This window comes from Oryza sativa, chromosome 7 (assembly GCF_034140825.1).
Source record: "Oryza sativa Japonica Group chromosome 7, ASM3414082v1".
In the NCBI taxonomy this organism is placed as follows: Eukaryota; Viridiplantae; Streptophyta; class Magnoliopsida; order Poales; family Poaceae; genus Oryza; species Oryza sativa.
In genome coordinates this window covers 1,947,899-1,960,440 of record NC_089041.1, presented here as the reverse complement: position 1 = coordinate 1,960,440, position 12,542 = coordinate 1,947,899, and the positions used below count along the sequence as shown (strand labels likewise).

Here is a 12,542-nt window from a genome sequence, read left to right as displayed (position 1 = left end):
AACAGGGTGCATACAATGTCAATGAGCAGCCATGCCAACAGATATACAAAATCCACCTGCACCAATGCCTCCAGCACATAAATATGAAGTCCAACAGCACCCCACATCTCATTGTATTGGATTACTTGGATACAAGACTATTATTTATCCATTAAAATGTAAAAGTGAGTGCGAACATATTTTACATGAATTCGCCACTACAAACACACAATCATGCACACAGCCAACAAGGCAACAACACGCTTATCCTGATTGGACACACAGGAGTTTCAGACATATTGAATAACAACATGAAAGTTTCATATCTCTATTTTTTGCAGTCAATATTTAATTACTTCTAGAAACAACATTCATTGGGCTGCAGTCACCCAAAATATGAGCCTCTATGATTACTTTCATCCAAACACATTGTCATCATGTGATCATTTTTAAGTCACAGACATGTCACAAGAAAGAAACTTTTTAAAAACTAACATGAAAGAACTATATGCGAGTTGAAAACATATAAATCGACACCTTAACCAATTCAGTGGCGGCGGATAGGGTTTGGGGTAGTTAGGGTTAGTGCGCGCCATTTTTCGGAAAAACCCCTTGGCTTTAGATTTTTACAGCATGGTCCTAAATCGCGATTTTTCTCTCGTTCCCGTGGAATATATGGATTCTAGAAGGGCCTCCACATAAAATATCACCTCAGTGGTACTCCCTCCGTTTCATAATGTAAGACTTTCTAGCATTGCCAACATACATATAGATGTTAATGAATCTAAACACATACATATGTCTAGATTCATTAACATCTAAATGAATGTGGGCAATGCTAGAAAGTCTTACATTGTGAAACGGAGGAATTACTGTTTATTAGGGACTTACTTCGAATTACCAGCAAACCGGAGGGTTATTTTTGCAAAACGACCACCCCGAGCACTGTAGGACTGTAGCAAATCGCCGACGTGGCACCTCCCTCCATCGCCCCAGGGTGCGCCCCTTAATGTTTTCCGGTGGGCAACATAGATCCTTAGAATTGTGTCCTTAGTGGAACAAAATTTGTATAAATGCACTGTACAAAATCTATAAGTTGACAAGTTGACAACAATGAACTTTATAGGGAAACACCAAATGATCCTAGCTGTTACACGTCAAATCTAATTTAGTTCATGTGATGCAAAACTAATTAACTTTTGTTCATACAGGAAACTACAACTATCTCCGTGAATTAACTACAAATGAATGTAGGAGAATCGATTCTGCTATGTCAATCTCGAAACTTGGTGACTTTCAGGCAATAGAAGGTCCATGTCAGATATGTATCCACAGGTATAACATGTCATTAGTAAACATCCAATAAATAGATGTAGACACAAAATGATAATTACCTTCGCTGATTGTGCACATGGCTTTTGAGAGGAAAACAATCTAACATAATGATCCTCATTTTGGCACAAAATTTTGCCAAATTCTTTTCTGCGGCTTAACTGATAATCCAAAAGGCATTTTACATGATCCTTAAGATTAAGATTCTTATTTTCTTCAATTTCGCTTGAATTGTAATCTACCTTCTAATGAACTTCTGGCATGCTCTGTTCTTCTTAAGAGCATCCACTAACAGCAGGCAGCTTTAGGAAACCCAATTGGGGTAATTGCCTCTTTATTTTGCTTATCCACATCAAATTCTTCATCAAGTCTATTTCGAAAAAGATTTCCTCAGTTTTTGTATTTGTCTCTGACCCACTGGAGGTACCTGCATTAAGCAAATCAACATACTAAGGGCTCTCATTTAATTGTAATGTGACACTCTTTTGCTGGATCAAGTACACAACGACTCTACATGCTTTATTTTCAATTATGTACTGAACTATTGATATGTGCAGCTTAAAAAGAACAAACACAGAAAACATCTTATGGCTAATCTCCACATGTAATTTCACAAACCCCCATATTTTGCGGCATGGGTAACGCAACATCTTAGGAAGTACGATTGGTTTCAAGGCAACCCATGCTTTGAGGCAAAATGTTTCAAGGAACACTAGATTTATGTAAAATACTCATTCCGTTATTATATATGGTATGTTTTAAATACATATTCAGATAAGTAGGCTCAAGATGAACAAACCACCAGTCTAATTTATCTTCTTCTTTTCTATTGTACTGCATCATAGCAAAAGCTCAACATGATCTTCACTAATAATAACATATTAACCGATTACATTTACACAAAAGAGGTTATACTATCTATAACTAACACATGTTGAAAATGCAGGTAATGTTAAAAGGAAAAAGTACGAATTACGCCCCGCCCCCCCACCCCGAACCACAAAACCAGACATTGCTCACCCTGAGCTTTTAATACCAGACATATTACCATCCTCGACCCCAATCTAGAGCGGTTCTGTCCTACGTGGCGTACGCGTGGCAATCCAGTCAGCATTTTATTTATAAAAAAAGTGGGTCCCACCTGTCATACTCCTCTTCCTATCTCTCACACTTCCTCTTTCTCTTTTGTCTCTCACTCTCTCTCTCTCTCTCCCTCTCTCACTCTTCCTCTCTCTCACGCCCAGGTCGAGCGGCGGTAGGCGTTCGGCGCGCGGTGGGTAGCACGGCGGGACGCAGAGGCAGCGGCGCAGGACGCAGAGGCGGTGGCAGCGAACTCCGGGAGGGAGCTGGAGTTGTGGGCGGCCACGTCCACGGCGGACACGACGAGCAGCAACCCCCTCGGCGCGTCGATGGTGAGCCCCAGCGGCGCAGGGACAGGCGGTAGGCGGGGGCGGTCGGCGCGGATTGCAGCGCTCATGGCGGCACGCACGGCGCGGCGGAGATGCGGACGGGCGGCGAGCCGTCGCCTCCACTCCTCCACTCTCCGCTTCCTTCGTGTCCAAACCGATCGCCATCACCTCCTTCTCTTCACTAACACACGGTCCCGCGCCATATAGGGCCTCAGGCGCAGCGGCGGCATCAACATCGAGCCCTGCTTTGGCAGAGGCCACCCTGGCTTCTGGCGGCTTCTCATCATCCCGAGGGCGGTGGAGTGGGGGTGGCGGCGAGGGGAGGGGACACGGGGAGCGACGGAGTGGGAGGGAGTGGAGCGAGCTTGCAGGGACGCCTATCCAGCAACAGCAGCGGACGACGACGCCGACGAGGGCCGCCCCTGCATCTCCTCGCGAAACAACCAACCCCGCTGAGCCGAGCTCGTCCTCGGCAACCGCTAGGGTGCGCCGCATCCTCGGCCTCCCCCGGCGAAGAAGGCAGAGGTCGCTCGAGCGCCGACAGGGGAGAGGCGCAGGAGGACCTCGCCGCAGTTGCCGCCTCACCGAGTGCCCTCACCACCATTGCCGCCGCTCGCCGTAGTCGCCGCCGTTGTTGCCGCTCGCCATAGTTTCCATCGTGGGCCGCGCTGCGCGCCCTCGCTGACCCCTCCACGGCCGTCGCTGGCCACTTGTCGCCGCTCCCGACGGCTAGCGCTACAGAGAGAGATAGGAAGTGGGGAAGAGGAGAAAGAGGGAGATGAGAGAGTACAACATGTGGACCCCACCAGTTTTTTTAATAAGAAAATGCTGATTGGATTGCCACGCGTACGCCACGTAGGACAAGACCATTCTGAATTGGGTCGAGGGGGGTAATTCGGTCGGTATTGAAAGTTTAGGGTGAGCAATGTCTGGTTTTTGGATTCAGGGGGTAATTCGGTCGACTGCGATAGTTCGGGTGGTAATTCATACTTTTTCCATTTTAAAAATATCATATTCTACCTTTTATAAGTATGCGTATAAGTAGGCACAAATATATTAGTCAAATCGACAATATAAAGCTGAACCTAAGGTTCTTTGAAACATTTTGCCTCAAAACATGAGGTTCCTTGAAACAAATCACAATATCTGGTGTTTTGTGTTACGCATGCCCTAGAATCTGGGGTTTTGTCACATCACATTTATTCACCTATATTGGTGGTTCAGTTCTAAAGAACAATTACAGTAGTTTAAACATGTTTCATTCACACGTATAGAATTATAAGGTCCGATGATTACCACCATATGTAGTAAAGCGCATTCCATAGCTTCAATGTTCAAATTAAATTTGCATCAGCCTTTTTAAAATTTCTCACTACAGCTTCAACAATTCAGAAACAGTATAGACCCTAGAGAATTTCATTCAAAAAGAAAAGTGTGTCCTGGTGCAATAGCATATTGTATAGAAGATTTGCATTGGATAGTTCATGTTTTGATCAAGAGTCGACTACCTTGCAAGTCTATCCCATAAATTCGGATTGCTTATCTTACAGCAATGCCACGAACAAACAGGGTGAGATAGAATTTACTCACCGGAATGGTAGTGCGAGAAGTGGGTGCTGTATCGCACGGAGCGTCTCGAGGTCGTTGTCGTCGTCCTCCTCCAAGTCGGAGGGCGGCCAGACGCAGATCGGGTGAGGAGGGCAAGAGGCCTTGTTGAGGAGATTCTCACGGATGCTACGGACGAGCGCCAAAGCCATCGTCCTCCTCCTCCTCGTCATCATCGGACAAAGCCATTCTTCGCCGCCCCCCGCCCCTGATGTGCCGGCGGCGAGGCTGGCGGAGACCTGCGCGACCGCGGCGTCGGGGTCGTTCCCGGAGAGGATGCAGGAGCGGCGCGGCTCGTCCAGGTCCTTCTGGAGGTCGGAGTCGTCGCCGATGCCGGGGCGGGGGCGGCGGCGGCGGCTAGGGTTTAGGGATTTCGCGGCGGGGAATTAGGGGTCTCGGGTTGGACAAGTAGCGGTATTTGAAATCTTCGGCGAGAAGCTTCGAAAAAAAAGAGGAGTCTTCCGCGAGAAGGAGAATGAAGGGAGCCGCATCCTCCTCCCTCCCATCGAAACGGCGCGATATTTTGGAGAGTTTCGAGTCCACCTTTACGCACAAAAAATACGCCTCCCTGTGTTATCTCTTGTTGTTCTGTTGATAATAGTGCTGAAAAATACTAAACTATAACGAAATCTCTATCTCTATCTCTATCTCTATTATTATAAAAAAGAAAAAGTATAAATTACCCCCCTAACTATTGGATGAGTATGAATTACCCCCTAAACACAAAAATCGGACGTTTTTCACCCTCAACTATCGATACCGGATGAAAACCCCCCGAGCAGCTTTCGAAGTAGTTTTGGTCTACGTGGCAGTCTAGTCAGCAATTTTTTTAATTAAAAAAACGAAGGGGCCTACCTGTCATATATCTTACCACTCTATCTCTTTCCCTCTCCCCCACCTTCTCTCTCTCAAATCCTGGCGGTTGCGGCTTGAGCGCCGACGGCAACGGACGGCTCCATTGCCTCGATGAGCCACACGGCGGTGGTTGCGGGCGCTTCCTCCGCAGCTGGAGCTCCACCCACCGCCATCCTCGGCTCGCTCCGCCGCGCCCCTCCACCTCCCTGAGCACCGCTGGCTACGAGCATCCCCTCCGTTGCCTCGACGAGCCACACGCCGGCGGCTGTGGGCGTCCCTTCGCCGCCCTCCGCCATCCCCTCCTCTCGCCACCCCGAGCTCCCGCCGCCCCCTCGACCCCAAGCTCCCCCCGCCATCGTCCCGAGCGCGGGCGGCTGCAAACGCCCCCTCCACCACCCCGAGCTCCGCTCTCCGCCGCCCTCTCCTCCTACCGCCCTGAGGTCCGCCGCCCCCTCGGCCCCAAGCTTCCCCCGCCGTCGTCCCGAGCGCCGGCGGCTGCGAGCACCTCCTCCACGACCCTGAGCTCCGCCCGCCACTGTCCCCTCCACCGCTGATTCCACCCACCATCGTCCCGAGCGCCAGCGGCTACGAGCGCCCCCTCCACCACCCCGAGCTCCACCCGCCCCTGTCCCCTCCACCCACCGTCATCTCGGGCTCTTCCCGCTGCCGTCCCAAGCTCCATGGCCCGGATTTTGGAGAGAGAGAGGTGAGGGAAAAAGAGAGTGCGGGAGACTGACATGTGGGGCCCGCTGATTTTAAAAATAATGGATTGCTAATTGGACTGCCACGTAGACCAAAACCGCTTTCAAAACTGCTCGGGGGGGTTCATCCGGTATCGATAGTTGAGGGTAAAAACGTCCGGTTTTCATGTTTAGGGGGGTAATTCATACTCACCCAATGGTTCAGGGGGTAATTCGTACTTTTTCTTTATAAAAACTATAGATGTTTTTGTCGATACTTTTGTATGTCATTCGTGTATAAGTTGGTTTTTAAGTTCATTCGCTTTTAGAAATACATATCCGCACTTGAGTCAGTTTTTAAGTTTTTTCGCTTTTGGAAAATTAGGAGTCGTATAAGAAATCTCTACTACTTAAAAAAGACGTAGTGGTGGTCTTTGAATGCTCACCCAGACAGACCCATGGAATGTGAATCGTTCGATCGCCGAATCCAATGCCTCAGATCGCGTCGCACGCCCCCGCATCCATCCCCGTCATTCGCACGGGCCCTATTCCCTGGTTTCTCTCCCCCTCATGCCCTCATGTTCCCCCTCTGCCACCTCCGACACCGCACTCTAACCGCCGCCTCATTGGTCTCCTCCGCGCCACCCCCAACTCCGCCACATTACCACGCCACCAACCTCCAGGCTAGATCGCCCTCCTCCTGCACTCCTACGGATCACGCTCCAATCTCTCTTTCGCGCACGCGTCGTCTCCTCCACACCGAGCGCCGACACTCCAATCCTCTCCCTTACCGCCTCCCCCTCAGCAGTTGTCGCCTCGCTCTCCTCGGTCCTCCTCCGCCGCCACCGCCGCCACTTGTACCCTAAATCACGCTGGCGGCCGCCGAATTCCCTCAACCGTCACCATCCTCTCCCTATTTACATATGTGCCATCCTTAAAAACTGGCTTCGCTAGAATGCCATCCTCAAAATGGGATTCTCTCGAATGCCATCCTCAAGCTGTGGGCATTCACTACAATGCCATTTTCGCTATATCTTGCACATGTAAATCATTTTCCATCCATTTAATTTTTCCTCGGACCTTTTTGCCCCTGGCTACATCTTCTCTCTTCTCGGAGGGAGAAGGCGAGGTGACGGCGGCGAGAGCCAAGGTTGTGCCTGGGCAAAGAGAGGGCAAGGCGGCGCCGGCAGGAAGGTGAGAGGACGCCGGCAGCTCGCATGCCCATCTCCCACCGGATCCGCCGCCACTCCTCGTCGCCGCTCGAGCTCCACTGCCGGGACTGCCGCCTTCCTTGCTCCGTGCGCCGGCAGCGGCTCCTTTCCCCTTGGCGGCACCAGCGGCCGGCGCCGCCGCCTCCCTCTTTCTGCACACCTGTCACCGCCTCCGCCTCCTCCTTCCGCGCTGGCTCCCTCCTTCCGCGCGCTTGTGCCGTTGGGCCCGCTTCCCTCACTCGTGCCGGTGCCGTCGTCGCCTCCTCTCTCGGTTCCTTGCAAGTGAAGGAGAGAGAAGAAAGAAGATAGGATGAGAGGAGAAGAAAGAAGATGCAACCAGGGGTAAAAAGGTCCGAGAAAAAATAAAATTGATGGAAAATGATTTATAAGTGTATAAGAAATAGCGAAAATGGCATGGTAGTGAATGCTCACAGCTTGAGGATGGCATTCGAGCTAATCCCATTTTAACGATGGCATTCTAAGCCAGTGCAAATTTCTCCCCTACCTCACCAACCCCTCAGTCTAGCTCCTTCCTCACGCGACGAGGCGGACAGAAGCCGCCGTCCGCAGGAGCTCGGCCACCGTGCCTTCCGTCGACCTCCAAATCAAACAACCGCTGCCGCCGATACCCCGTCGTCCACGTCTCCGCCTCCACCTCTACCTACACCAATTCCCCTCCCGGTTTCCCCCTATTTCCACTGCGCCGTTGATTATAGCTCGCCGCCGATACCCCGTCACCGAAGGAGCCGTCGATACTAGCATCCATCTACTCCCTCCATCCCAAAATGTTTGATATCATTGACTTTTTTAAAAATGTTTGACCGTTAGTCTTATTCAAAAAAAAATTAAGTAATTTCCTATCATTTGATTTATTGTTAAATATACTTTTATGTATACATATAGTTTTACACATTTCATAAAAGTTTTTGAATAAGACGAACGGTCAAACATGTTTAAAAAAATCAATAGCGTCAAACATTTACGGCTTGTTTGGTAACTCGAGGGAAGAGGATTGAGAGTTTACACGAGGGAATTGATGACGAGATTAAGCTGGGAATTTGATTTTTAATCCCAATATCTTGTTTGGTAGAGGTGATGAAAATTGATAGGGAGTTTAGTTGGAGATTAGATCATTAATAGAAACGGATGGCTGAGATTTGCTTAGACAAAGTAAAGGAGGAATTCCCTCCCAATTACCTGCCCCTACCCAGGTATTGAAAAGGAGGAAGTTTCTTCCTCAATTCCTCATCCCCATCCCACCAAAATTCCCATGTCTCCCAACCAAATAAATCACTTAATATCCTCATCCATCTGAACTCCCAATCGCTTGTAAAAACTCCCTCCAACCAAACAAGCCGTCAATCCCTTGTAAAAACTCCCTCCAACCAAACAGGCCGTTAGGAAGGAGGGAGTATGCTGTCCCTATCGTCGTCCACGCCCACAATGCGTCTCCGTCCTCGACCTCCGCGCATCGCAGCGCAAGTCAGGCTCCGTCCATGACTCTGCTCCGCCCAGGCCGTCGCGGCGTCCATGACCTTGTCGCCGCCACTGCTGCATCCAACACCAGCACCTCCCGCCTCTACTCAGCTGCTAGCCAACACCGTTGCCGCACCGTATGCAGCTCTCTATTTTGTTTTGTTTTTTTTTTGAATTTTTCTTGCCAACTCTTGATGCAAGGGCCAAGGAAGATGGGAATGTAGGGCAAGCCACATGTTTGACGAAATGTCCAGTAAGAAGCTGGTGCTCGAGGTGATAAAAATCCAATTCCTCCCTATTCCTTCATTTCCCCCTGTTGTTTCTAATTGAAGTTGTTTGAATGGTTGATATGTTTATCAAGCTTGTAGACTTGTGATGAGTCTAAGCTTCAGCCTTCAGGTTTGTTCATTTAGTGGCACCAAACTTCAGAATGTGGTTGTTACAAATGCTTAATGTAGACACATTAATTTTTATGCCTTTTCTTTCCTTTCTGCTATTATCTATTTTCGGGGTTTAGTCAAAAGTGAGAGCGGTTAATTTGCTTGAAAGAGTCTAAGATGATTAGATGAACAACCGCCCAGGAAATTGCATGCAGCTGACATGTACTATAAGCATTCAGTTTCATCTTGCATTTTGCTTTAGTAAAAACTGAATATTCATCTTTTACCAATTTTTTGGCTAAATTCATTTCTACCAAACTATTTGGTGTCTCTAGCAAGAAAATCAAATCGGATATTCAGTACTATGTATAGTCATTATATTATGATAGTAATCTAACAATTCATTTCACAATTTGACAACTTGTCACATCTGCTGTGTTGTCGGTTGCTACTTCTTTCTTTCACTTCTTCAAATAATATTTTGGCCACGAATTTGTTTTGTAGTCAAATCATTAGATCTCCACCAATAGCATTTTGATGTTCACTGCAGGTCACAAACAGCCATGACAAAGATCAAAAGGTGCATCAGTTGAACGAAAATAAAATTTCATCACATGACAGAAGATCGATCTTGCGGCACAAACAGCCATGGCAAAGATCAAAAGGTGCATCGGTTCTAATAGAGTTTTTCTCTCTTATGAACGAAAACAAAATTTCATCACATGACAGAAGATCGATCTTGCGGCAGCGCTTCTTCTTTTTCTTCTTCTTCTTCACCACTGGAGATCACGTAGAGCAATGATCACCTCGGTCACTGCGGCGGCGGCGGCGTGCCGCTCCCCTCGGTGCCGGCGATCTTCTGCTGCTGGCTCGGCGCTGGCTCGGCTGGCTTCGTCTCCTTGTTGCGGCGGAACCAGGCAGCCACTCGATCCCTCATCCTCACCTTCTCCACCACGCCCACAGTGGACTCGCTGTCCTTGGTCAGTGCTGTTGCTGATGGTGATGGCGCCTCTTGCTGCTTGTCGCGGCGAAACCAGCTGGCAATCTTGTCCCTCTGAGAACCAAATGTGGTCTTGTGGACGATGTACTCCCCGGTATCTTGAAGAGCTTCCTTCAAGAAGCGCTTCCGGATCGCGCGCACCTCCTCCCCAGTCGCCAATTCCAACCCCTCGCTCACGTAGCCCTCGACAATCTGATGAAAATTGTTGTTCCTGAGAAACTCCTGGGTCTTCATCTCAGCTTTATCCATCATCCCATCCGTCAGCCTGTCACACTCTTCACTGTGCAGGAATTGCTTGGCTCTCCACTCTGCAAACAGCACACTCATGAAGAGTAAAACCCCCAGGATGATGGCAAAACACAGCAAGACGGCAATGATGAAGCCAACTGTGGTATTGGCGTTGTAGAAGCCGCCGGCTCGAAGTATTTGTGTGGATGCCCTCTTCATCAGATCCTCCATGAAAGCCCTGTATGCATGAATCATTATCATCACTTGATTAATACCCCCAAACATAACAACCCAAAAAGAAAGAGGGAAAAAAAAGAAGAAAGGAGAATTTGTTTCCTCTCAAACAATTAACCCAAAAGAACGTACGCCCAATTACTTACTCCTGTTCGCTGAACGACCTCAAGATGACCTTTTGTATGGCCTTGAGAGCACGGAGGACCGAGTGCTCCATCTCCTTCAGCGGCTCGAGTGGCTCCTCCACCGCCGGCGCCGGGTCGTCGGCGCGAGCGCGACGGCTCAGTGGCTCCTTCTTCTCCAGCGACTTGGACTGGTCGTCACCGGCGCTGCTGGTGCTCGAAAAGCGCCGCGCTTTCTTGTCGCCCGCGACGGTGGAGAGGGAGAGCCCGCGGCAAAGGATCCTCGGTGCCGCGAGAGGCGGGCATGGCGACGTGGCCTGCTGGGCGCGCTCTAGCGTGAGCAGAGCACGCTCTGGAGCGCTGGCGGTCGCAAAGTGTGCCCCTTTCGAGCCCACGGCGACCGTGGCAACGAGGATCCCGGCGGATCTTGGGCCTCCGCCTCTGCCGGCGGCTGGAATCTTGGCAAGCGGAAGCGGAAGCGCCGTCGTGGCCGTGGCGAACCTCGTCGCCTGCTCGACCACCAGCGTCACGGAGGCGCCGGCGGGCGGAGAGACCGGCGCTTTGACGTCGCGGCCGACGCTGGCGACGGAGGGGGTAGCGCAGCATAGCCTCATCGCCTGGAGAGCGCGCTCCCCGGCTGCGCCGCCCCGCCCGCCCGTCGCTCTGTCGGCGCCGGCAAAGGTGGCGAGGGCCGGGGGGCCAGATCCGACCAAGCGGCGCACGCGTGCCCGCGCTGCCGCTCGGAGAAGCGCCATGGGTGATGGTCGGCTCGGCGGCGGGTGGCTTCTTGGCGGGCTAGGGTTTGAGTGAGGCCAAGGCGGAGAGACCGCGAGAGCCTCTTCTCTCCGAAATTCCGAATCCGAAGCGGAGAGTGGGAGTGGGGTGTGAGTGGGTTTTAATTTGGGGTCATTTATTTTTTTTTTTGTCGCTTTTAGGACGATCTGTATTTTCTTTTAGCAGATTCTTTATCAACACTCGTAAGAGTGAAAAGCGGCAATTTCGTTCTTGCTAATATTGATTTTGCCCCTAGTCTTTAGGGTTTTAGTTTTTCTCCCTACTTTTTCGAAACAGATCACTCATTTGCCTCCGTTCCGTTAATTCTTGTTAACGGTGTTAAATGTGGGGTAAAAAAATAAGTATACTCTTGGATATTTTTCGATACTTTTGTACACCACTTTCAAATTTGACTCAAATTTTGACGAACTTTCACAAAATTCTGACAAATTAAATTACTGCTATAGTATGGCACCAATAGATTTGTATTTTGATTACTAGAAAAAATACCCGTGCGTTGTAACAGGTAAAACAATTTTTGGATCGCTATATAATATTATATTACTTCCTTGGTTTTGGAATGAAAGCCCATTATTTCCTTTTAAGCCTAGCGTAGTTTGCTATCTCTATCTCCGCTTGGCCTAAGTCTTTTTAGCTTAGCCCATAAGTAAAGCTGTAGGCCTAACTCGTACAACCAACTATAGTTTTCAATCTCGAAAGTGCCCATACGATGCTAAAATCATAGCAATCCTCTAAACTCGGGATAAGAATGATAACTTTTAAATGGAGATCAAATCGGGTGAAGTAAAACCGAATTGCAAGAGGAAATCAAGGGAAAAATGATGAGGGAGTAGTGGGAAATCAATTTTGTAATCAATTGGAAGAGTAAACACACATGGAGGCAGATCAATGTGGCGGTGGCGCTAGGGTTTGGCCCGGGTGACGGCTGAAGATTAAATCCCAACGATGGAAAAAAACCAATTGGGTAAAGAAAACTGAATCCTTACCGCGTGCCAAAAAATGTGACTAAAAAATAGTGATGGAAAAAGCAGATGAAAAAACCGGAAAAGCGACGGGAATAAAAAGACAACCGTTAAATAGAGATTAAATCTTGTGAAGTAAAGCCGAATTGTAAGAGGAAATCAAGGGGAAAATGATGAGGGAGTAATAGGGAATCAATTTTATAATCAATTGGAGGAGGAAACGTACGGAGAGGTAGATCACTACTACAGGAATGATTTTTTCTGGACGGGACTC

At 49.1% G+C, this 12,542-nt stretch overlaps 2 protein-coding genes across 3 annotated transcripts; both read right to left on the bottom strand.

Annotated features, from left to right (window-relative positions):
* Positions 1–869: 869 nt before the first annotated feature.
* LOC107281803 (uncharacterized) lies at positions 870–4,767 on the bottom strand. Of its 2 annotated transcripts, XR_010742643.1 has the most exons (3): positions 4,311–4,767; positions 1,374–1,738; positions 870–1,028 (listed from the first exon to the last, which is right to left on the bottom strand). XR_010742643.1 is itself a non-coding variant. In XM_015792415.3 (2 exons), the coding sequence occupies exons 1-2, from the start codon at positions 4,499–4,501 to the stop codon at positions 1,702–1,704; spliced, it is 228 nt and encodes a 75-aa protein (XP_015647901.1). In that variant the 5' UTR covers positions 4,502–4,767; the 3' UTR covers positions 1,307–1,701. The 2 variants fall into 2 exon arrangements, 1 of the variants encoding a protein (XP_015647901.1); XM_015792415.3 differs by lacking the exon at positions 870–1,028 and having other exon boundaries at positions 1,307–1,738.
* Positions 4,768–9,491: 4,724 nt separating this feature from the next.
* On the bottom strand, positions 9,492–11,377 carry LOC107276334 (uncharacterized). The gene is made up of 2 exons (XM_015790358.3): positions 10,536–11,377; positions 9,492–10,393 (listed from the first exon to the last, which is right to left on the bottom strand). The coding sequence occupies exons 1-2, from the start codon at positions 11,264–11,266 to the stop codon at positions 9,739–9,741; spliced, it is 1,386 nt and encodes a 461-aa protein (XP_015645844.2). The 5' UTR covers positions 11,267–11,377; the 3' UTR covers positions 9,492–9,738.
* Between the last annotated feature and the right edge of the window lie 1,165 nt (positions 11,378–12,542).

What these genes read in the sequence shown, in the direction of transcription:
- LOC107281803 (XM_015792415.3), bottom strand. Translation starts at nt 4,501, where the DNA reads ATGATGACGAGGAGGAGGAGGACGATGGCTTTGGCGCTCGTCCGTAGC. An exon ending in CTTCTCGCACTACCATTCCG is followed by an intron (nt 1,739 to 4,310) that starts GTGAGTAAATTC and finishes TGCTTAATGCAG; the next exon opens with GTACCTCCAGTGGGTCAGAG.
- LOC107276334 (XM_015790358.3), bottom strand. Translation starts at nt 11,266, where the DNA reads ATGGCGCTTCTCCGAGCGGCAGCGCGGGCACGCGTGCGCCGCTTGGTC. An exon ending in AGGTCGTTCAGCGAACAGGA is followed by an intron (nt 10,394 to 10,535) that starts GTAAGTAATTGG and finishes TCATGCATACAG; the next exon opens with GGCTTTCATGGAGGATCTGA.